The 25,577-nt window shown below is 42.8% G+C and overlaps 1 protein-coding gene across 8 annotated transcripts in view; it reads left to right on the top strand.

Moving 5' to 3' along the window:
- PAX5 (paired box 5) overlaps positions 1-25,577 on the top strand; it is a 316,792-nt gene that overhangs the window by 66,746 nt on the left and 224,469 nt on the right. For 5 of the 8 annotated variants that reach the window (XR_008316357.1, XR_008316358.1, XM_053297041.1 and 2 more), the window contains exon 6: positions 21,949-22,002. The exons of the other annotated variants lie outside the window; for them this stretch is intronic. Coding sequence is in view for 3 of the 5 variants with exons in the window: in XM_053297041.1 (XP_053153016.1) it covers positions 21,949-22,002 (54 nt within the window). In the remaining 2 variants the exon portion in view is untranslated. The remainder of the gene's footprint in view (positions 1-21,948; positions 22,003-25,577) is intronic. 8 annotated transcript variants of the gene reach the window in all.

Below are 25,577 nucleotides of genomic sequence, written 5' to 3'. Positions count from 1 at the left end.
CTGAAATACTAGAATATATTCCAAGCAGTGACACCGTTTACTCTGCATATCGTTTAATTATTTTCAGAGTATCTGGGAAAAGTCAAATTCTCCATTTATTTTTAAAACTTATGTATTCATGATGCTACAATGCATAGCAGAGAATTAGACAGGCACTTCTATTTAGTTTTTCCAAGTACACCTCCGCATAATATTTGGGTATTTCATGAGCCCCAGCATACTGAAATTTGTAGTTTTCCAGCATTTTCTTGGTCTGGCTACATCCACTGCTAAATAGTTTTTGAAATATTAAAAGATTAACAAGCTTGACTTGTATTTTTCAGCTGACATTAAGGTAAAGTTATCTGAAAGATGGGTGTCAGATGTTTAGACAGGGGGCACAATTTCAGTGCTTGCCCTAGGCCCTATTTTCCCTAGATACGCCTCTAAAATATGCTGTTTGAATGAGGGCTTGTGCCAAATGAGTGTTTCCATTTTTTATATTGAAAGTTGTCTACAGTAGAACTTTTAGTTTCAAAAAAGTAAGCAAGTGGTGTGAAAAATCAATGTTTCTGAGGCTGTTTTTTGGAAGGTACTTTCTCAGCCTTGGAGATGTAAAGTCCCCAAGGAAATGAAATCAGCAGAAAATAGAGAAGGCCTCAACCAAGCAGATAGAGATGTTCATACTGTGTGAAGTGAAACAAAAACTACTTGAGGGATCTTAGCTCAGCCCTGTGAACTGACCCTTAGAATGACACAGAGAGAGATAGACACGCACACCCAAAGGTTACACTCCTGAGAAGGAGTGCAGAACATCAGCTTGCTGTTTTTGATGTAATGTAAGAAATTCAGAGTTAAAAAGTAAAGTGCTTTGCTTGCATAGTTCAGATCCACTATCATCTCAGTACTTTGCAACAACAAAATAGGATAGCTGACTTATTATTCACCAATGTTCTTAACAGGGGTGGTCCAAGACATGTTGTTGCTTGAGGTGGACAGCAATATGATGCCACCCCTGCAACAGTGAGTGGGTGCTCAGCATTCTCAGGCCATGTTGCTGAGGTTGCCGCAGTGGCACATAAGCATTCTCAGACTATGGCATGAAACCAGGCAGAGGTGGCAGGGGCATTCCAAGCTTCTGTGGGGGTGGGGATTTGGGGAAAGAAAAGGCATGCCCCAGGAGAGTGAGGAAAGTTGGTGGCAGTGAGCGGCAGGAAGGGCCATGGTACAGGGGTTGCATCTTGCTGACCCTGTGACCCTTCTCACATCTGCTCCTGAGGCAGTCACCTCACCCTGCCTCATAGAAAGGGTGCTTCTGGTCTCGAATATTTATCAATAAATAATCTTCATTGATTGATAATTGAAGTTACTCTTCCTTAATTTGTAGGTTAGAAGGCCTTGGTGAAAAGAAAATGCCACATCCACATAGCAGAAGAATGGGTTGGCAATTGAACCTTATGCACATGTTTTTGGGACTCAGTCCCATTGATTTCAGTAGCATTTGGCTGGCTTTAATTATTCCAAAGTCATTGTGGGTAAGATTGTAGCTTTACGAGGGATGTAACTATCATTGAGTGGGAGAGGGCACAAATGGCATCATAGCTGAGGTAGGTACAATTATTAAAGTTCTTTTTGATCAATAATTTTTGTTTTTTACCATTAAGGACATGGTGGAAACAAAAAATAAAACAAAAATATTGATCAAAAAGAATGGTAATAATTGTACCTACCTCAACTATGATGCCGTATCACCCATGCAAAGCACATGTGTGTGTGTGCATATGTACAAGCCTATGCACAATTGTGAAGAGGTGTGTTGGATGGTTCCTGTGTCTACATTCCCATCTTATTTCAGGCATTCTTAAGGGCCAAACTAGATGAGATGCAGAAGATCCATCATCAGGTCTCCATTGTCGTCTTCTTCCATTTTCTAATAATAAACTTTATTTGCATGGCCCCTCCATAACACTTATTCTCCGGGCAGCTCAGCATAAAACAATAACAGGATAAAATAACACATACAACGAAAAGCAAAATAAAATGATAATAAAATACAACTAAAAACAAACAGTAATGTTTTAATACACTTAAAAAGCTTGGGTGAACAATAAGAGAGAAAAGCAGCCATAAAGCAATGGAGCCACAGGAGATTTTGGACTGTGCACTCCTTTTGGGCAGGGAACCACATTCTCATTCTTCTTGCTGTGCAAATTGCTTTGAGAACTTTTAGTTGACAAATGCTTAGGCCCAGGGTATTTGTGAGAATGCCTTCTCTGTTACAAGCCCTGCTGCATATTGAGATAATTTGGGAAGGTCTGTCTCCAGTTGCCCCCAGCTTGTCTGGTGGCTACTCAAGGACAAGCATTCTCTATTGCTGCTCTGAGGTTTTGGAATGTGCTGTCTGCTGAAATAACAGTCAATCAATCAATCAATCAATCAATCTTTATTACGGTCTTAGACCAGCATAAAATAAAAGGGTGATTACATAAAAGAACAAATATTAAAAGCCTGTAGGTACATAACTAAGTACAAGATACAAACCTATCTTAAGGCTACAAGTGACCAAAAGTAGAAGTGAAATTCAAAATAAGACTGTAATTATATTAAAAGCCTGTGGGTGCCTACAACAAAAGCATATACAAAAACGCTATAAAAGAAAAAATCAGGAGTAGAAATAAAATTAGGAGCATCATAAAAAGAGGTAAGAATGCATTATAAGGAAATAGTAAATAATACACCAAATGCATGAAGGGCTAAACGCCTGAGAAATGGTAAAAGACATAAAAGTGCATAAAAGGCATAGAGAGAGGACATAAAATTGTAATGTTAAAAGACATAACAGAACAAAAATATATAAAATCCTGAGTAGTTGAACTGGATAACAGCTGGCTTGAAGGTTATAAGGAGCGGTAACAAGGGAGCCACGTGAGGAATTGCAGGGCCTGCCCAGAGTCAGAGAGAGTCAGTTTAAGGCTGGTAGGACTCACTGCCCGTCATCTGCCGACAAATACTGATCGCAGCCGCACAGTACCTGGCAACTCTATATGTAATGGCAGGCTTAGAGTCGGAGAGTAGCAAGGAGCTATAGAATTGGGTCGGATGGCCTGGATACTTGCTTAGCAATGGAAGGATAAGAGAGGCGCAAATGTCTCTATAGAATGGGCAGTATAGGAGAACATGCTCAGTAGTTTTGATCTGCCCTAAGCCACAGGGGCATAGTCGCTCTGCAAGTGGGGTCCTTCTAAAACGGCCTTCCAGTACTGCTGAAGGGAGGCTATGGCAGTGAGCCAAAGTGAACACCTTTCTGTGCTTTGGAACCTCCAGTTGGGAGAGGTATGTTGCTGGCGAAGCAGAAAATTTAAGCCTGTCACTGATATGAAATTTTGGGAGACTGCTGAGATCAGTTTGGCGCTCAATGTCTATAATGCGTTGCTTGATGTTTGCTTTTGCCTGATCGTAGCCCATGTTGAGCAAGGTCAAGGGGGAATGGCCCAGAGTTGCTATTTTTGGCTCGATTGTCTGAATCCAGTTAGATCGGTAGTCATCTTGTAGGGTTAGTGGGGCAAGACCAATTGGGCAAAAGGATATTCTGAGCCAATAACAGAGAATGGCCACCCACACTGTAGCTTCTAACTTGATCAGGTCTTTCTCCAGTCGCAGAGTGGCACTGGAGACACATCTCGGTACTTGGAGCGCTGCCCTCAGGAATTTAGATTGTACAAGTTCCAGGGTTGCAATGTTGGGGAAGGGACCCAATTGAGCACCATAAAGGAGCTGAGCTAGTGAATTGGCTATGAACAGTTCAAGAGCCGTGGGTACATAATGTCCTTCTCTTGTCCACAGGAATTTGAGAATGGCAGAGGAGCTTCTCTGGGCATTTAAAGCCACGTGTTCTCCATGGGCTTTCCTAGAGTTGCCAGAATGAAAAACGACTCCCAAGTATTTGAAGTGTGCTACTTGCTCAATTTTATGCCCCTCAATCTGCCAAGAGTGAATCTTGGGCCTCCTGGTGAAGGCCATAATTTTAGTTTTGTGGTAGTTGATTTCCAGGCAGTCCTCCCTGCAGTGCAACATCAGGGCCCTCAGAGCTCTTCTAAGGCCAATCCCTGCCAAAATAAGAGCCTCCCCATCTCTGACAGCTTGTAAAAGACACATTTATTCACCCAGGCTTTTGATTAGACTTATAGAATCTATCATTGTTTTAAATTGTTTTAATGTTTTAACTTTGTTTCAAATCTGTGTTGTTTTATTGTAAACCGCTCAGAGATGTGAGTTTTGGGTAGTATACAAATATGCTAAATAAATAAATGGTATATAGATATTATTACTAATGGAACAGAATGTATCAGCTTAGGGCTGCAATTGTCCTCAGATCTGATAATGGAACTCCCATGTTTCATCTAGTTTGACTCTAATTTGCCCATTCTGGTTCTTACAGCCAGATCCTATGAATATTTGTTCAGAAGTGTTTGACTCAGGTCAGTGGAGCTTACTCCCAGGCAAGCAAGCATAGGGTTGCAATCTTCCGTTTTGGGGGTTTACATGTGTGCATGTGCTACAAATATGTGCATGCATGAACACACATGGGGTATTGCCCTTTGATTGTAGCTTTCATTTGACACTATTAATTTGGTTAATTATCATTTGCTCCCATGTATGTTATCAGCTCCTGTTCTGTGCTTGGTACCTATTGGCCTAAGTCGGCTCTTAAGAGAGTTAAACAATTAAAAGGAATTTAAAATCCTACTATTATGCTGTAGTTGTATGATGTATCTCTAGCAGTCTCAATCTATGTTTTTTGTGCAAGGCAAAGAGGAGGACTGGAATTCCATCTTGACACTGCTACATAGCACATTGGTGTTGAAATGGTGCAGCAAAACCCATGTTTTTAGGATCAGAGTAATTTGTAACAATGACTAAAAGAAGAGATAAACCACAGTGAACCTAAACCAAAACAAAATCATAGTTATTGGTAAACAGATGATCAATAGCATTAAAAGACAAAGCTGCAATTCTGTGCCTACTTTCTTGGAAATAATTCCCATTGGATTTCTGAGTAAGCTCAGAATAGGATCAGACTGCATTATGCTGGTTGTTGTTTTTTAAATGCTAAGATAATGCTAACTTTGGGATAAGACACCTGACAGGTGCAAATGGCAGAGTATAAATACAGATGCAGACATGACAGAAGTGTTCAGTAGTCATTTCTAATCCTTATTTGAAAAAAGACAAGATGAATTATCCAATAAATAGTTATCAATGGAACTGAACATTTACTGTCTATAATGGAGAACAAATAGAACTGACATCTGTATCTATCTATCTATCTGTCTGTCTGTCTGTCTGTCTGTCTATCTATCTATGGTATTAGATAACCATAAGAGAAGTTTATTAAGGCTTAATCACATGATCCTGCAATGTGCATATTTCCTGTGTGTGATCATTCTGCATATTCTTCATAGTGCTATATCCCATTCCTACAGCATATACATGGGAGTATTTTCTGCACCCAAGAGAGCTTGATCAATTTATCTTCTGTTATCAAAAGTGCATAAGTAAAATTGACTCTTTTTGGCTCTACCCTAATCTACACTACAAACATAAACCAGTGTAAACCACTGTTTAGCTGTCATGGCTCTAAGCCAGGGAACTCAGGGCATCCTCCCCTGTTGAGGGGCAGCAGAGGCTTATGCTGCAGTGGCGGCATCCTTATGCTCAATCATTGCGTAACTGCATATAGATTAAAAAATCATGTTGACTTTTCATTTTTCATTATTTCTTTTCATATATCTGACTCAATCCAGATATTACTCCTAATAATAGTTCACATGACCATCAACATCAGGGTAGGAGGCCTTATACCCTGGTTAGCATGGTTGTGTGAACTCATGGTTGTGTCAAAATCCCTCCAACCCAGGTTGCTCAAAGCAGGGTAGCCCAGCTTTTGTACCCTGCTCTTAACCAAAGTAGGAGGAGAGGAGGGTTCTCCCACCTTGCTTTTCTGATTTTGTGGGTTTACCTTTTTTTTTTTAAACCTTGTTTGCCTTTTCTAGCAGTTATTGGGAACTATCAGACCTGGAAACAATAAAGAGCTGTGGCTGTGGGGCTGACATTCGTGAATGTGATACGCTGTGATCCAGTAAATTTATTTATTTATTTATTTTTATTTATTCGATTTCTGTACCACCCTTCCAAAAATGGCTTAGGGCGGTTTACACAGAGAAATAATAAATAATAAGATGGATCCCTGTCCCCAAAGGGCTCACAGTCTAAAAAGAAAAATAAGATAGACAATAGCAACAGTCACTGGAGGTACTGTGTTGGGGGTGAACAGGGCCTGTTGCAGCAGCTTCAGTAGATCTGGGCTTGCTTCCTGCCCCTTTGTGGCCAGTCAGAGGGAAGTTGCTAATATAATGAGGTTTCCAGTCTACTAGCAGCACAAAGCATATTGGGAACGCTTGCAAGGACTCTATACTTCCAGTTCCTGATTTCAGCAATAGATGCCTTGCCTGGCTTACTCATCTGTTTCAGTGGTTTGCAGACCCAAACAGAGGTTCTAATGGTCTGTTGGTACTAGGATAGGAGCTCTCTAATCCTCCAACCCACCCACATATGGTCATGTGAAAGGCCCTGAGGTTTTGCACTGACTATAATGTAGAACCCAAACCATGGTTTGAACTTCCAAACATACAAGGGGAAAACCATAGTTTAGAGTTGCTTTTCTGCTTCAACTATCTTTCAGATTCAGCTTTGTAAATCAATTCCCATCTCCATAGTGTAGCAGCCACTACAACAAAATGATTGCCATAGCTATGGTTTGCCAACTTGGGCATTACACAAACCATAGTTAGGATTCTTTAGCCATCAGGGTTGGGCCAAGGTACTGGAGTGCCTGAGTCAAAGCACCAAATGCCGCCTTGCCCACAACCCTGGTGTGGGGCAGCTCCCTTTCAAAACCTGCCTTCGCAACCTTTGAAAGTGGCACAGAGGGCGGGGAGGAGGGAAAGTTGCCATCAGTCTCTTCTCCTTATGCTTCTTGCAGGACTTGCAAGGAGTGTGAGGAGAGGTGCTTCTTGCAAATTTTCCACGTCCGAATGCGGATGCCACCGTAACTGTGGTTTTGTGCTGTTTCTGGGACTGTAATCATAGAGAGGGCGGCCAAGACACGCCCGGGATCATGCCTGCTCCATGACTGTGGTGCTTCTTGCTGGCTCCCTCTCCGAACACGTGCCCTACCCACTGTCTCCGATCTAATAAAGCAGTTGCCTGGCAACAAGTATGCTGCCACATCCCATTCCAAGCTTGTAAGCCTGTCAAACAGGAAAGCCACATGGGGTCATGCCCTCTTCCCACTCTGTCCCTTTGTACCCCCTTCTGGCAATCAGGAGAGAAAGGGGACAGGATGGCAAAATGGGCACTATGTGCTTTGTGCTCCGAAAATGAAGTGATAAAGATATATGTTCACAAGCACATGCAGTCACGGTGGCTCCATAAACCGGGCAATCTCATTAGATTGCTGGGAAGGTAATATGTGGCAGGGCAGTGATATCCAGGGCCCGGTTTAAAAAGCAGCTTCACCCAGGAATTCTTGAATGTGGTCTATTTTTTGTACAATGATGTTGGGGAAGGCAGGCCCCACCCCTTCCCCTTGGTTAATGCATGTAGTCCCTAGGCTTACTCATGAGAAGAACCGTCCAGCAGGAGCAGCATTGCTTCCAGTGAAAGGAGTGATCCAATGTGTGTGATGATGATGGATGCTGCTCCTGAGAGGATCGCTCTCTCATGAGAGTGGAAGGACATGGGGATACCCATTAACAACTCATGAGAAGATCTGTCTGGGTGGATAAGGGGATCAGGCTCTTCTCCCACTGACCGCTCTCTCACGAGAGTGTTGGCCCATGGAGACACACATGTGAGCCAGATGTCAGATTCCGCCCAGCCTGGTTGCTGCACACAAGCAAGCCATGGGGACGGGTACCCCCAGCAACACCTTCCCCAGTTTTGTCGACTGCTGCATGGAAGCAGTCAAAGCGGACCCTCTGCCAATCAGACCGACCATCAGGACATATAGATTTTTATTTTTGCTCAGCACAGCGGCCCCACTTTCCTTGTGTTGCTGGAAATCGGGGCTCCCCTCCCTGCAGCATCTGATCTGTATATACTGCAATGACGGTCCGAACCTGGGAAATTTGAATGAGAGTTAAGATCTGTCCCCGGTTCCACAGTCTGCCCACCCAGCAACGCTTGGACACATGGAGCACTTCGGGTGCATCAAAGACTTCCTTGGAGAAGAAGTGTGTGCGTGTGCTCAGAAAGGTCCGAAATCGGGCAATCGCTGTCATTTGGGAGGTAGGCAGGCTTGGGTTAGAAGGGGTATCACTGCCTGCCTGCTCTCTCCGCCATCCACAAATTTGTCTTGCCTCTTTGCATCCCACATGTACCCACTGCTGTCATAATTTTTGAGGCGGGCAGGCGAGTGCATGAGGAGCTCTCACCACTGCGATGCTGCACGGTGGCAGTTTTAAACATTTAAAAAATTGATTTAAACTTCCTCCTCCTTCCTTCCTTGCTGCTGGGGCTGAAAATCTTTGGCCGCCTACAGGCAGCAAAGAGCTTAATCTGTGTAGATGCAAAAATCCCTGCAATGCTTATGTCACCATCCCCATGATTCTGGCATTACATAATTTGTGATGTTATGCAGGCACAAGAGTTGATACATGCCAAGTCCAAGGAGTTTTAGGACTAGGCTGCAAGTGCTTTTGATGGAAAATAGGTTCTTATTTCCTTTCAATGCATCATTTTGCTCTTGGGGTGGGACAGATCATCGAGGTAGTTATAACCTTGAGTCAAATGGTCAATCTTATACCATGGCAAGTTGCCATGTGCTTTATGTTCAGCACCTTACTGCCTTTCTCTTGCTTGCTGTCTTGGTAACTGATCCGACTTTGCTGTAATACAAAATTGAGGATAACTGTACTGCCTTATAATAGATTTAAAGATAACTGTTCTGCTGTGTTTTAATAAAATTTCTGCTGCCTGGTTTTCCTGAGTAAGCTTTGTTTTGGAAACATTCCAATATTTAATTACATTTGGCTAAAGCAACTTGTAAACTGCTGGCACTCGGGGTTTTGTATGCCTGCTCCTCAGATTTTTCACAGGTGATCCTGAAGAGAATATGAATAGGCTGCACGTGCCATTTTAAACTAGCAAAGATAGCCATAGTAGAGTTCCTGAATTAAGACAATACTGATAATAATTGTATTAGGATAGAGAGGCTGACATCCAGACTGAATTACTCCTGATTGACTGATTGATTAAGTGCCATCAAGTCGGTGTCAACTCTTAGCGACCTCCTGAGTAGTCTTGTTGAAATTCAGTAGTCCTTTAGAGCAACTCGCTTGTTGAGTAACTTGGTCTGGATGTCAGCCAGTGACTTTACATGTATAGGTTTTCTGTGCACACTATGCAGTCAAGTAGTGGGTTTTTATGAAATTCATAATTAGAGAACATCACGTCCTCTAACACTGGCTATGTTGCTGGTTTTATATTTTTGTGGTGTTTATGTTAATATATTCTTAATGTATTTTTAATATAGTAATGTATTTAATATTAATAGTAGTTTTTTTTTAGTGGCTTTTTTAGTTTTTTATGGCTTTTTAGTTAGAGTGATGTTCTTTTTTTTATCTAAAATTTTTTAAATAGAATGCTTAATCTAAATGGATCTGATTGTACATATAGCAGAATAGCTGAAACTCAGACACATTCAGCAACATTTACTACCAGTATAGTCATTTAAGGCATTTGCATTAGGAGATGTCCATGTGAATACACTTATATTAGAGTCAAGATGCATGCACACCTCATATGTGGTTTGATCTTAAGCATGTTAATGAGTTCAATGGCTCTTATTCCATAATAAATGTGAATGCAACCAAATTCTAGGAAATGGGGCTGGGTAGGAGGAGGGTGCTAAAACTTGAATAGCTTTAGTATATGTTAATAACATCTGGCCTCAGCACTTCCCAAAAATGCAAAATAAGGGCAGGGTTTTACCAGGGACAGGTACCAGAAAAAAGGGGCTGTCCCTGGCAAAGATAGTAGAATATTGCAATGCTAAACATATGATATGGAAAATACTGTCAGCTCTATCTTTCCATTCAGAAAGTAGTGCTCAAAAAATGTTGCAGGAGCCCTTCTTATGAAGTTAAAATGGAACATATATACACTTTGAGGCTGTTCTGATGATCAACCAGAACTGGACTAAGAAAGCCAAACCCGGTCTCGGCTGATCGTCAGAACTGCCAGGAACCATGTGGCTCCCGGTGGCAAACCCACTTTGGGAGCCTGCCTTTAAAATAAGAATAATAAAATGATAATAAACTTTATTTGTTAGCCGCCCCATAACAAATTGTTCTTGAATTGTACTAAGGGAGCAAGCGCTCCATTAGCCCCATTTTTAAAATCATCTGCCACCCTGCAAGCAGCCAGGGCTGGGAGTCTGTGCGGCTCCCGGCTGGTGTCAAGGGAACCTCCATAATGCACCGCAGACTCAAAGCATCCTAGCCCTCACAAACTCAAAGGGTCCCAGTGCTGCCGGCAATTGTATGGATGGGTGATTGCCCATCCAGGGGGCCAAGAGGAATTGTCTGTGGGGAGGTAAGTGCAAGCAGCCTTCCTTCCTGCTCTCCCTCGAGCCCTTTCTCACCAATTGTCACAATAGTCACCAAATCTTTATTTGGCAAAGGCCAAATAAACTGTATACCCTCCTTTTCCACTTTGTCCCCTTCCATTGTTCTTTGCATAAGATTGTGAAGCTCTTCGCATAATGCGTGAGAAGAGCTTCTGGTGGGTCTGTGGGGAGAGCGGGCTTAGCTTGCTCTCCCCGCAGATGATTAAAGAGCAGCCCTGGGGAGGCCGGATTGGCCACCCACATGACTGCTGGCTTCGTCACGCTGCTGGTGGGGGCTGCGGGGATCAGGGGCCATGCAGGATGCCCCGTGCAAGTCCCAGGATGTCCCGTGCAAGTGCGTGGGGCATCCTGGAGAGACCCCTGAGCCCAGGAGGCTGGCTGCAGCCTCCTGGTTGGGGGTGTACTCATGTGTTGCCACGCACTGTGGTGACACACGAGCAAAAAATGAAGTTAACAGAGCCCTTGCTCCATTAACCTCATTTAAGGGGAGGGGGAATTAGGCAGGCTAACTGCCTTGGGAACACTGGGCTTTCCTGTGAGCCCAGTGGTTCCCATGATCACTGGGAAGTGGGCTAAGCTCCCTTAGCCCTGCTTCCCAGTGATTGTGGGAATAGACTCTCTGTCTTGTTAAAATTGAACAGTTTACTCACAAAGCCTATTTTTTCTTCACTGATTTCAAGACCTCTGAAATATTCAGACCTTTGCCTCATCTGCCTATTGGTGAATTTGGTCCTAGGTAACATATGAATCAGTGATTTCCCAACTTTCACTGCTATGACATTTTCACACATGAAAATTATAACACAAGTGAGAAAACCTACATTGGTCAGAATATGAATTTGCATTTCAATTACCAGTCCTCTTTTTTATCTTCAGCATTAATAAATTAGTGGAGGATTGGCAAAGCTGACGAAAGCCTCATATATTAACACACTCAATGTCCACCTTCGGAGATCACGCCAAACGGAAGGCGAACTCACCTCCAGTTTGGCCCCTACGATGTCCAAATTATCAGAACTGTGGTTCCTGGACCCAACTGCAGTTCCGATTCCCCCCCCAAACCTGGGAATGAGCCCTTGCTTTATAGTGAGTTCAACTCACCCAATCGGGGATCCATTCCTGCCTGTGTTGTATCCAGATTGGGATTGTGCCCCAAACTGGAGGTAAGGGAGGAAGCTCCTCGGCACGGGCTGTCCCTCCAGGGTTAGAGGGAGCCCATGTACCCAGTCTCACCCCCTTTGTCAGTTCCCAGTCTTCAGGTTCTGATTGTCTGGGAGCGGGGAGATGGGGAAATGGAGGCAAACCGCAGTTCCATTGAGCAGTTGATCTCATGGTGATTCTAGAACTTTCTTTTTAGAAACTTACAACAAGCAACACAAAGAATAAGAATATCTCCATCATATACTGAATGAGAATCCTATTTGGTAGCATTCCATCCCAGAATGTTCAATCATCCTGGAACTTTCTCATGTGGGTCCATTTCTCTGATGAAGAACAGTATCAAGGAAAGTGCTGCTTAGAACTGACTTGCTTGATAAAGATTAAAAATAAAGTGCAATTTTAATTGCATTTGTCCATCAGCATTCATCTTCAGGGTGATTCAATGCCATCATAAAGTTATCTCTCTCCCCACACCACAAGACCTCCTCACACCTTTTCTCTGCACAAGACCTCCTTATTCCTTTTCTCCCATTGGATTCCCTCATGCTGTGTCATTTTGAGTCCACATTAATCTCTTCCACAGCAGCAGTAGGTACTGCTACTACTGCTTCTACTACGAATATTTATATACCACTCTTCAACAAAATTCTCAAAGCAGCTTACATAGAAAAATAAATAATACATAAAAAGATGGTCCCCTGTCCCCAAAGGACTCACAATCTAAAAAGAAACATAAGGTAGACACCAGCAACAGCCACTGGAGGATTGCTGTGCTGGTGTTGGAGTTGCTCTCCCCCTGCTAAATATACTTGTTTATTGATGGGGAACCCTAATGAAAATATTTAGTGCGCTATTGAAGTACTCAGTTTCTGTAACTATCATCTATACAAAATATAGTTATAGTATGAGAAGTGCAAAAAAATATGGATAGTATATTTGTATCTATTAACTAAACACAGTCTGCTTTTCAAACTTTCTTCAACTGGTTTCTGTTTCTTGCAAATTATGAAAATTTTCTGAAACTGTTAGGGCCACTTGACTGTTTAAGCATCTGCTTTTGTTTTAAAAGCTGGGCATGCAGCCACCCTAATACATTAACAGCTGCTAGTTGTGGGTTCAGGAGATATTTTTATTTATAATTTGCATTAGCACAATAATGATGGCTTGGATGGCTTTTGGTTTCACTATTCTAAGTTATACGTTTGGTCCATTGTGGGACCAAATGTATAACTTCTCTTTACAGGAAGCTAAATTAGATGATCACAAGTGCCTTTATCCTCATGTCTCAAGGGACTTCAAGTGTAAGGGTCCATTTTTTCATGTACTTATCTTGTGTTTGAGACAAGTGAGATTTTTTTTTTGTGGCCTTCAAAAACCTTTTGGAAGCTCTGAGCCCCATCCAGAAGAAGAAGAACAAAAAAAATCAGATCTACTGCATTGGTGAATGTGTACAAAATGTGTAAGATGACCAGATGCAAAGGAGGGCAGAACCTTTAATAGTTGTGAAAAAGAGGGACTTTTAGAATTCCTTCTTCTATTTAACTACCAAAGGTAGAGGAGCCCTGTTCTCCTTTGCACCTGGATGTCCTGTGTATATGATGGAACACTCTTACAGTCCAAAAGACATGGGCCAGCCCAGGGGCGTAACTACCGTTAGGCAAGGGGAGACAGTTGGCTTGGGTTCCCACTGCCTCAAAGGGCCCCCCCAGAGCCACATCACATGACTCCTCACCCGCCTGTGTTGCACGCCCTGGATATTTTAAGTACCTAGAAACATCTTTGTAAGGGGGAGAGGAAGAGTGATAGGATTTTCCATGAAAAAAGCTGGTATTAGCAGGTATGTACCGAATTTCTTCTAAAAATTAAAACAATCAATCTTTCCCTGAGTGTTTTCCCTGAGTGAATTCACTACTTTCCCTAAGTAGTGAATTCAGCAAATTTAAGGAGGGGAGAGAGAAAAGGAAAAGGAATGAGAGAAAGAGTAGAGAGGAGGATGAAGATAGGTGGTATGAAGTGGGCGCAAGGCTATGTGTGGCTCACCAGAGGTGCATCAGAATCTAATCTGGCCACCAGCAAATTTTAGTTTGACACCTCCTGGCATAGTACATTTGCAAGAGAGAGAAAATCCAAGCCCCAATATTTATATGGGGGTAGAATCTTTTATGGGGGGGATTCTTGTTGCACCCCCTGTAATTTCCTGCTGGATCTGTCCCTGTGAACTAGATATTCACTGTATTCATAATGGGGATGTGAGTGTGAGTGCACTATATATTGTGAAGTGTGTTTGTGTGTGTATATAAGTGAGGGGCCCATTTTAAAAACTTGTCTCTGGGCCCACTCCAACCTTGCTACGCCCCTGGGCCAGCCATGTCCTGGGATGTGTTCTGTCCAAACTACTATACCTGGTATGTGTGCATCTGAATGCCTTTTGCTCTCAGACTGCACAAACACAGCCAGTTAGATCCTTTACAGTTCACAAAGGCTGCTGATAGTTTACACACAGAGAATTCACTTTTCCTCACCTGCCTTTTTTCATTTTCCAAAGGTCTTTCATTTAGTTATCACAGTGGAACACTCTGTCAGCAGCCACTAGCTTCTTTTGATATCCCCATCTTCTCTTGAGATCCACATCTTTAAAAAAAGAACAGTGTAAAATAAGTGACAGCCAGTTCTTTTCAAGTTTACTAATAAAGCAGATCTCATCAAGTTAGTTGCTTGTATGAGTGGGAAAGGAAATAACATTTAGGCTAACGAAGTTGAAAGAAAAATACAGAAGCCTCATGGTGACATACCTACTTTTTTGTATATATAAAAACAAATTATAAACCGAGCAATCCTGGATACAATTGCAGGGAGATGGCAGAGGTCTTTAGGAGCACTGATGGGCTGCCGATAGTCAGCTGAAACAAATGGTCCGATAGTGTGATACCTCAGCTCCCAATAACATAGGGCAAATGGCCTTCCAGGAGGAGATATAGATTTTCCTTTGAGATATGGAAAGGGAAATAAATTAAATTATGTTGGAACATAGTTTATAAAAAAAGAGAGGGAGGGAAGGAGAGGGGAATACAGCAAGTAAAAAAGGGAAGTGTGTGTTGTGTGTGTGAGGGGGAACAGAGATAGAAAATAAGCTTTTGCAGGCATTTGCAATTTAATTGATATTTGGCGGCAGGAAGCCAATCAGTATAAGTAAATTGACGTTATAAGATAAAAATAATTGCTTAATGGGATACCTTCCCCTATGGCTGAGGCAGGCCAAATAAATGTAGCCAGGCACACAGAACCAGCATGATGGCCGTTACTGGGTACAGCCTGCTGCTGCCTTACTGGCAGGGTTCTGCTCGGGCTGCAGTTTATTTTTATGGCATCTGCCTCCTCTCCCCGAGAGAAGGCAATGAGCGGTTTCACATTGATTGCCGCTCCAGCCAACGGCGGCCAAGAGAGAGGGCCATAATTAATGACTTTATTTGCCGGAGCACTGCTGAGAACAATTGAGTTTGTTATGGTAACAACTGATGCCAGCTTTCCTAGAGGCTCAAGGGAGGTGTTTTAGTGTGGAGTCCAGCCGCCAGAAACCGGGCAGTGTACCAGATGATCCACATGCAGCGGGAGTGCTTTGGCAGATGAAGTGTCAATAAGCCTGAGTGATTCCACCTTGCGCTGATGGAACCAGGGGTAAAGCATGAGGGGCTGGGATGAAGCACTGCCTCTTCAGACAGGGACTTCGAAGATTCATTATTATGATTCTTCCCCCCCCCAAACGTGGCTGCAGGGGCTAGTCATCGTGGGAGAGCCACAGCCTCTTGTTCATTAGTCTCCCTGTATATATATTATATAAGTAACAACGTTACAGTTAAGAAGCTTGAGGCAAAATATATCTTATGCTGCAAGACTCTAATGGGGGGGAGGATCATGCCCCCGCCCAAGTGTTTAGCAATCTTCTCTTCGTAGCAATAAAAATGGTGTATAGAAGGGGTTGGGAACGAAGGACTCAACCAATAAACAATCCTCTGACATCCTAAAGAGAATTCCTCCATTTGGCAAAAATCTGTGTGTTTTATATAAAAAGTTAATTTGTTATATATGGATTGTGATTTTCTTTCTCCACTCCACCCCTCAGTTGCTTCATTACAGTACTTGGGGTGGGCTCACATGATGTCTTTCTATACCCCCTGTGACACACCACGGCAACCATGCTGCATCAAGTTCTTTGTGAAACCATGTAAACCATGGAAGTGTCCATATTGTTTTGGGGTGATAGGCCAACATCAGTTTGGCAAGCCTGTTTTTTTAATCTTCCTGGTCTTTTCGTGTGGGGGCCTTCCCAGTTCCATTCCATGTGGATCTCCATAGTGAGGTGATGGCTAAGAGTAACTTTGTGGCAAAAAACAGGAATGTGAATGTACTCCTAGAGAGAGTCAATCTACATGCCAGACTTAAATGGGTTTATTTGTCATTCCCTCTCCCCAGGGAAAATTGGTAGTTCTGTAGCTCTACCAGTATTGCTAGGGATTTTTAACAGATAATTCTAGGGATTATTGGAATATTGCTAGGGATTTTTAACCGATAATTCTCATCACTTTCGCCAACTACAATTCCCAGAATACCTTGTCAGGTATTCTGACATCAAGCCAATATATTTGCAGCACAGACAGGAATATAAGGCCTCCTCACCTGCAAGTCAATGATCCTTTTTTCTCCCAGGAAAAGTTACTGAGAGATGGAGATTTTGAGCAGGGAAGCAGTGGTGTGTGTGCATATATCCAACACTTTACCGACCCACTGTTTTTCTGTTCCAAATTGCCCATCCCAACAGCCTCCCTCCCCGTCCCCAAGGGTTCCAAATGCATCAGAAATGTGCATGTGGAAAAAGCAGCTTGAAGAAATTTGGAGTAGAGAAGTGGCAGGTGGGGGAAGAAGTAAACACTCCCCACCACTCATCTGCTCCGCATTGTCCCCTTCTGGAGTCCCCCCCCCACCGAAGAAATAAGAAAAGGTGCCGGAAGTGCAGTTAGTTAAATGCCTTTGCATTTAGAGTACTGGCTTTCTTGTTGTTTTCAGTCTTAGTTCACATTTGTTGGCAGCCAATGAATTTCACTTCATTTTTTGAGTTTTACTTCCACTTATGGATTAAAACATTTATTTCTATATCATCTTCTTTATAAATTTCCAAAGGGATGAACAACTCCAAAGGGATGAACAGCTCCAAAGGGGCAACCCTTTCATGAGGTGGTTGTCTCAGGTGGCAGATTACTGGGGCACCAGAAGAGTGACAAACTGACATCTCCAGCCTCATGAGCAAGATGCCTCTGAATACCAGTTGCAGGGGAGCAACAGCAAGAGAGAGGGCCTGCCCTCACCTCTTGCCTGTGGGATTCTCAAAGGCTTCTTTTTGGTGGGCCACTGTGTGGAATGTATGCTGGACTAGATAGGCCTTGGGCCTGATCCAGCCGGGCTGTTCTTATGACATCAAGCTTCAGGTGTTACAGTAGCTTGGGATTGGCATTGGGGATCAATCAACTTGGGCACTGGGAACAAAGGACTTGAGGCCAACCTCAGAAATCCTGGTGTGAAAAGGAAGCAGGTGCCAGTGCAGCTGCCAGGAAGCAGTGCAAGATGCTGCTACTACTGCCTAGGTAAGCCTCCCCTAAACCCTTGTGGGGACCTATTTAAGCAGTGGCAGCAGCACCCTGGGATATTTTTTGGCAGCTGTGCTGCCGACTGCCATCTGTCTTCACCCCTCATGCAATGCCCCTGTCATTGAGCTTCTGGACACTGCATTATAGGGAAAAAAGATTCTGGCTGCTAGCATGGCTGCTGAAGAGTGCTCCGGGCCACCACCACTACTAAGACAAGCCCCAAGAAGGGTTTGAAAAAGGTTTACCTTCGTGGCAGCAGGTGCACTGGTAGCCACCATCTTTCTTTTCTACAATACAATACCCACACCCCTGTGCTTGCATCACTGATAGAGAGAGGAAAATGTCTCTCTATCTACTTTCTCCACACTGTGCATGATTGTATAGGCCTCTGTCATGTCTCCCCTCAGTCATCTTTTTCTCTGAACTAAAAAGCCCTAGGTGTTGTAGCCTTACCTCATAAAGAAAGTGCTCTAGGCCCATGAACATTTTGGTTGCCCTCTTTTACACCTCTTCCAGTTCTACAAAGTCCTTCTTAAGGTATAGTGACCAGAACTGCACGTAGCATTCCAAATGTGCCTGCACCATATTTTTGTATAAGGGCATTATAATATTATCAGTTGTATTTTCAGCCCCCTTCCTAAGGATCCCCAGCATGGAATTTGACTTTTTCAACACTTTCAGTGAGCTATCCAGTCCAGCACGACCCTATGATCTGTCTCCTGGTCAGGTCAGTCACTGACAGCTCAGACTCCATCAGCGTATATGTGAAGATGGATTTTTTTGCTCCAATGTGCATCACTTTACACTTGCTAATACTGAACTGCATTTGCCATTTTGTTGCCACTCCCCCACTTTAGAGAGATCCTTTTGGAGCTCCTTGCAATTGTAAAGCACAGCTGTACCCCCCTCCCCCATATTGCTAATGGGGGCCCTCCAAGGAACTTGGCCAAGAACTCCCATGCGTCTAGCACTGGCACTGATCACTGGGAGTTCCCTAAAACAGGGACAATAACTTTTAAACATAGAACATTTTGTAGTAAGGCCTTCAAAAAAGCATCATATTTTGCTTGGCGCGGACTTCATAGGTTCTACATGATTTGAATGTCGGCACTGACTATATCAAACATTGATCTTGGACATCTAAAACAATATCTGAGTTTCCCTGAAGACACTTTGACCACTGGTGAAGTTTTTAGATTACATTTGGGGAAAACCAGGAACCAGGCATTTGAGAGTGATTTTATATTTTATTAAGAAAATGTCACAAAGTTCTAAAAATACTACAGTGCATTTAAACACTGCAGCAGATTGTGGTTGTGTTCTGCCTCTTTAAAAGAAAAGCCCAGAAAGCCTCAACTGTTCAACTGTTTCCTCCAGTTGAAAGTTCAGCTGTTTCCTCCAGTTCCTCACATGACCTATGTGAGGAACTGGAGGAAACAGTTGAATTTTTACAGCAAAGGTCTGTTGCAATGGCTAATCCTGTATGATCTCCTCAGGTGCCTGAATAGTTCTAGGTTTGGATGACAAGTAACCATAGACTGCCCTCAGTTAAGTCATATGTGTTATTTCACCACTAAGTTTTACTGACCTGTTCCTTTCCAGTCACTTGTAAGCAATCAAAACATTAGTAAGAAGAAATCTGGTGTGCGCTGCTGTTTTCATATATTCATTATTAATGATCAACTAGCTGAACCAGGCGCAGAGCATCTGCACCTCTAGTTCTCCTGCTTCCCCCCGCCCCCACTTTCTCCCCTGCTTTCTGGCCCCTCACCCCACCCGCTCACTGGCCTGCTATTTAGCTGGCAGGCGGGCCCAGAGAGGGAGGCTGTGCCCCCCTGCTTGGCCGTTCTCCAGTGCGGGCCGACCTGGTGCCGGAGAGGGCAGCTGTGCTGCCCTCTCCGCGCTGCACATTTCAGCCCCAGTGCCTTCCTTTGGGCTGGCAGGCAGGCTGGAGAGGGAGGCTGTGCTGCCCTCTCCGCCACCCACCCACGCTTCACATTCGGCCCCAGTGCGGGCCATCCTTCCTTTTGGCCGGCAGGCGGGCCTCTTGTTCTCTGCCACCACCGCTTCCCTGCCGGCCACCCACTCACTGGCCACTCACCCACCGGCCGCTGTTTCTTCCCAGCCCACCATTTTCTCTGTCCGCCCACTGGCCACTGTCTTCCTCGCCACTGGCCAGGCTGCCGCTGCCATTTTCTTACCTCCCGCCTGTGCCTGTTGCTATCCGGGCAGCTTCTCGCAAACTCTCGCAAGAGCTGCCATGCATGGGATTAGCGACGGGTATGCCTAAGTGAATTATATATAATGAAGATAATTTCAAGAAAGAAATAAAGTTTATTTGTTATTCCTCAATTGTAGTAAGTGGATGTGAACTGAAAAGGTACAAATGACTACATATAGAGGGCAGGTTCAGATGACATGGAAAAGAGCAAACTGCCAGTTCCCAGAGCACAGTGCTGAGCCCAGCTTCCAGCGTTGGGACTGCTATGCCAATGTTGGGCGAGTTGTCTGAACCCACCAATGTTGGCATATTCTGCCCTACATGAGGTTCCAAAACTGATATCTTTAACCAGGATTTGAAGTCCTGACTCTAGAAATTGGACTCACCGCCGTGCTCCAGGGAGTCATGGTTCGACATTTTACATATTGCCTGAACCCACTCAAACTATTTTAATACATTTCCTTTCACTTAAACTGCCTTAAGTTGCTATTGTAATAGCCTGATCCTTTGGGGTGCTATATAGGCACTGCAGTTCAGGATATTGGACTTAAATTCATAGCACAAGTAGGAGGGTAGCCAAATATTTTCAGTCTATTCTTCCATGAAGTCATCATTCATCTGCTTTTCAAAATAAATTATTAGAGTATATTGTTAACATACTGTAGAGCTGAACAACATTTTAAAATTAGGGCTGCAAGTTTTGATCTATTTAATCTGTAGATTAATTTTGGTTGATTAATTTGTGCTGGCAAACAGGCTAAGAGTTAAGAGCACATATTTATTTTGGTTCTGGTTTTGTATAAGTGTGTTACTGTAATAGAAAAAGAAAAGAAAATATAAGATGGCCTTTCCTTTCAGCAATGAACAATAGTACATGCGTATTTTCTCTGCTCTTTCTTGTTCTCTGATCAAATAGCTTTTGTAGGTTTTTTTTTTAAGCACTACTATAACTTGCAATATGTTGGACCAAAACCCATAAATGGGATTATAAAAAGGTATGTACTCACAAGTAATTAACTCTAGCATATCTCCTTCGAGTCTCTGAAAACCTAGCATCAGTACGCAGCCTTTATGTATTCCTTTTGTAGTTTCTGTGTGCAAAGTTTCCTTTTGCAAGATTTTAAATCTATCAGGTCTATTGTGAAAACCCAGCCCTAGCCTATGGGTTTTTCAGATTTTTCTGTATACAAATGGCAAGATATAAATTTCTTATTTAACTTATTCAGGTAATTACAATTAATAAAATATTTTACATATGAAAGCAAAAGGCAGGAGTGATAGAAATAAATTTTAATGATAAGTCTAGTGTTATATTTTGTAGGATTTTATTTCCTCGTCATTATGGATGCAATGCCAGTAGTATGCATGTGATAAAAGACAAACATTCTCTGAGTTCTTATAAACTTGGGGCACAAGACAATAGACTTTGGTAGTAATGCTGATCTCTATGTATCGGAGACCAGCAGTGGTCCAAGTATATCTAACAGGTCAAGCTTTGAAATGAAGAAGCAATAAGCCAGTGAAATGGTACTATCACCGAAACATGATTGATCAATTGAATTCTATCAGAGACAGTGGACAGTGAGATTAACTCAGGCCTGATAGGTTCAATGAGTTAAAGCATGATGTTCATTTCAGCTTCATTTCACCAGTCTTTGCTTGTGAAATTGGTCAATCAATAGAGGTTGAAGATCATATATATATATATTGGTGACCATCTTATAGGGAATATAATATAGTGTTGTCAGCTCCTGACTCCGGCTGCCTTCAGTGGGTAATGGAGACAGAGCTGAGACTCTATCAGTGCCATCAAAATGGTCTGATATCTTCTCCAAATGAAAAGTATTTTTGGATCTCTGATGATTTATCTTTCTTTCTCCCTCCCCATCCTCCCCCCGCTTCTCACTTTGATCTACAGCAAAAACCCATACCCATCTTGGAGAAATATAGTGATTTCTCTTGAAAACATTTGTGCAATGATCAGCTGCATACACTGCAAAATATAAAGCTTTTTCTTAGTGATATTGTCCTTCAGAAAACAAAAACCAATAACAGCGTTTAGAAAGCTCAAATGGGGTACATGCAAAGAACTCACCCAGCATTTTATGGTTTTGAAATAATATATTTGCTATTTAAGATGGAGTGGCTATGCTGCTTGTAAGATAAAGGCAGAAGACGTTCAGGATTGTAATATACTTTAGGCTGTAAACAAAGCTACCCAAGAGGTAATTAAGCAAAGTCTTTTGTCTTTTTTCTAGTCTCAATTACAGGGAGAGTGCAGCAGGAAAAAGAATGGCAGTTTTTGCATCCTGGTAATATTTCATTTGCTTTCACAGTGTTTTAAAATGTACAGTTAGATAGCTTTCCTAATTAGCTTATATCTTCTCTAATTAGCTTATATCTTTTTATAAGGTGAAATAATTTGTTTATATTATATGGACAGTGTGGGTTTGAATGGCTGGTGAAAGCAACACCTTTCACAAATGGGGCTGCTCAGAGTATTCTGTTTTTAATTTTCTAGATCACTACTGTAAAGTTACATAGGAGAATGTAAGAATACTCTATTACAGTTGTATTTCACTAACATCATAGCATCAGAGATAAAAACCTTACATTATACACATTGCAGTTGTTTTAAATTAGTCTTGCAAAATAATAGTAGTTTGGATTTAACTTCTCCTGGGGAAGAAATATCAAAGCTTTAAATGTGTTTCAAGTACTTCCTCCTTCACTTTTGACTTCTCCATTACCTACAGTTAGATTATGAGAATTACCTTCTGTTAATATTGGGAAATTTAAGATAATGTATCCCAGTGGCTACAGAGTTAGATCTGGCTACATGTCTGCTCTTTGCCATGCTTACTTTAGCTCAGTTCATATGGTCTTTAAAGTAGATAGATTCAAGAAGTGGCAGCGGATGGGGACTGTGTCCACTGGTCTCCTCCATGCCATTGACGGGACTGTGCTCCCAGAAGCCCAGTGCGTCAAAGCTGCCTGTGTATAGGCTCTTTACATAGGTCTTGCATACAGAGCCTACACAGGTACAGCTTCTACAAGCACTGGGTCTGTGTACAAAGTCTGATTAGTGGATGGATGTTGTTGAGGGCAGGGCCAGTGGGTGTAAGAAGCCAGCGTGGTGTAGTGGTTAGAGTGCTGGACTAGAACCAGGGAGACCCGAGTTCAAATCCCCATTCAGCCATGAAACTAGCTGGGTGACTCTGGGCCAGTCACATCTCTCTCAGCCTAACCTACTTCACAGGGTTGTTGTGAAAGAGAAACTCAAGTATGTAGTACACCGCTCTGGGCTCCTTGGAGGAAGAGCGGGTTAAAAATGTAATAATAATAATAATAATAATAATAATAATAAAACAACCTGATTCCCTTGTATCCAAAAAGAACATCTGCATGGGGTTTAGTGGCAGCACAAGAAAAAAAAATTGAGGGAGGCACAGAAGGGGCAAATTAGATTTATGGGGTGGTACTTGCCCCTGTGTTCCCCCTCGGGGAGCCACCTTTGATGGAGCTATTATGTGGCCTCAATCAAGGGACACTCTATCAGTCTTTATTCCATACCTTTAAATTGAAGATCATAGTGGCCAACCCCTCAAAGTCTGAGAGCAAGACCAATATAGATTACAAAGTACTTTGCGAATTAAAAGTGCTATATAGGAACATAGGAAGTTGCCATAAACTGAGTCAGATCATTGGTCCTATTGTCTGACTCAGTATATGGCAGCTTCCTATGTTCCTGTGTCTATCTAGCTCAGTATTGTCTACACCAGGGCTGCTCAACTTTGGACCTCCTGCAGATGTTGGCCTACAACTCCCACAATCTTTGGCTATTGCCCACTGTGACTGGGGATTATGGGAGTTGGTCCAAAAACAGCTGGGAGGCCTAAATTGAGCAGGCCTGGTCTATACAGACTGACAGCGGCTTCTCCAAGGTTGCAGGCAGGAATCTCTCTCAGTCCTGTCTTGGAGATGCCAGGGAGGGAACATGGAACCTTCTGCTCTTCCCAGAGCAGCTCCATCCCCTGAGGGGAATATCTTTCAGTGCTCACACTTCTAGTCTCCCATATGGAACCAGGGCAGATCCTGCTTAGTTAAGGGGAGAAGTCATGCTTGCTACCACAATACCAGCTCTCCTCTCTAATATAAATGATAAGTGGTAGTAGCATTCTACTAGTAGCAAGGGAAAAAAAATAACACATTTCTGTTACTTGTGAAAGCTAAGTAACCAGCAATGTTTAGATTTTAAGCAATAAAAATAAACCACATAGCCTGGGGTGTAATGAAAGAAGATTAGGAACACATCTCCCTCCTTTAACTGGGAAGAGTTCTCCCTCCTTCAGCTGGATCCAAAACTCTCTCTGGTTTCTCAGATTGAGGCAGTGACCAAAAGTGTTTTTTATCATTTTTGGCTGATACATCAGCTATTCTCATTTCTGGAGGTAAATGAATTTAAAATAGTGGTGTGTATGCCGGTAACTTCAGGCTTGACTACTGTAATGCACTCTATGTGGATACCAAACTACCTGTGGTACAGAATGTGGCAGCCAGACTGGTCTCTGGGACAACCTGAAAGGACCATATAACAACTGATTTTAAAAAAACTGCACGAACAGCCAATATGTTTCCAAGTGAAATACAAAGTGCTGGTTATTACCTATAAAGCCCTCAATGGCTTGGGTCCAGGGTACTTAAGAGAGTGCCTTCTTTGTCATGAACCCAACCACCTATTAAGATAATCTGGAGAGGTCTGGTTACGGTTACTGCTGACTCATTTGGTGGCAACTCAGGACTGGGCCTTCTCAGTGGCTGCCACAAGGCTTTGGAATGCACTCCCTATCAAAATGATTTCTTTTTTAAAAGACCCTCAAGACACACTTGTTTTCTCAGGTTTTAACTACAAATAATTTTATATTGTTTAATTGTTTTTATCTTGTGAAATTGTTTTAATTGTTTTACTCTGTTTTATATTTGTTATGTTTTAAATTGTGTACTCTGCCTAAAGATACATGTATCAGGTGGTATATAAATATGATATGATAAATATGATATGATAAATATGATAGATAAATAAACAAATTGTAGTGTAGAAACTATCAATCTTATGCACAAAACCAAATAAAAGCCTCAGCTTTCTGTATCCAGAAAACCCCCAGCTGCCCAGCCAAGTCCAGAGGAAACTGACCTGTATTCATGAACCAAGGTCCTTTTCTGATTGGGAGAAGATTCCTTGAGAGTTATTTCTAAATTGGATCTGATAAGTCTGATCCAACACACACCATCTTGAAAGTAGGCCTTACAGAGTTCAGTGGGACTTATTTGTTTCAATGAAGTTTACAATTGCAGCCTTAAAGACCCAAGTTACTATGCTCAGCCCTGAGATAAGGGGATAGTTTGGGGCTAATCCAAGCTATGACTAGAGAACAACAGTTTGCATCCAAACATGGTCCTTAGACAATGGGGCCATTCACACGATCGAGGTGGGGGTGGGGAAGGCTGTTCCAACTCACCTTCCCCGCAGATGATCACAGAAATGCTGCTGAGAGTGTGGACTGCCAGAATATCTGCATTGCACCCCGCAGCGTGGAGCTCCGGATGTCAGGATGATGTGTCCCAGCCATCCAATTTCCCACAATGTACCATGCCATGAGCAGTGTTGACGGGATCGCCCATCTCTGTGTTTCCTCAGGCTGTGTGCAGCCCGAGGAGAGACACGATCCTGGCAACCGGGTTAAGGGAGTGCTTGCGCTAGGAGTGGCGTTATGCTGGGCAGGATCCTGGCACTCCACATGAGCAGCCTAACCCAGACTAGGCTGCCCTAGTTTGCTCGTGAGAACAGCCTCAGTATGTGGTTGGGTCAAAGAAAAGTCTTTGATGG

The sequence above is a fragment of the Hemicordylus capensis genome, chromosome 2, assembly GCF_027244095.1.
Source record: "Hemicordylus capensis ecotype Gifberg chromosome 2, rHemCap1.1.pri, whole genome shotgun sequence".
In the NCBI taxonomy this organism is placed as follows: Eukaryota; Metazoa; Chordata; class Lepidosauria; order Squamata; family Cordylidae; genus Hemicordylus; species Hemicordylus capensis.
Note: the sequence above shows the minus strand (reverse complement) of the source record. Positions and strands in the feature narration are given on the sequence as shown.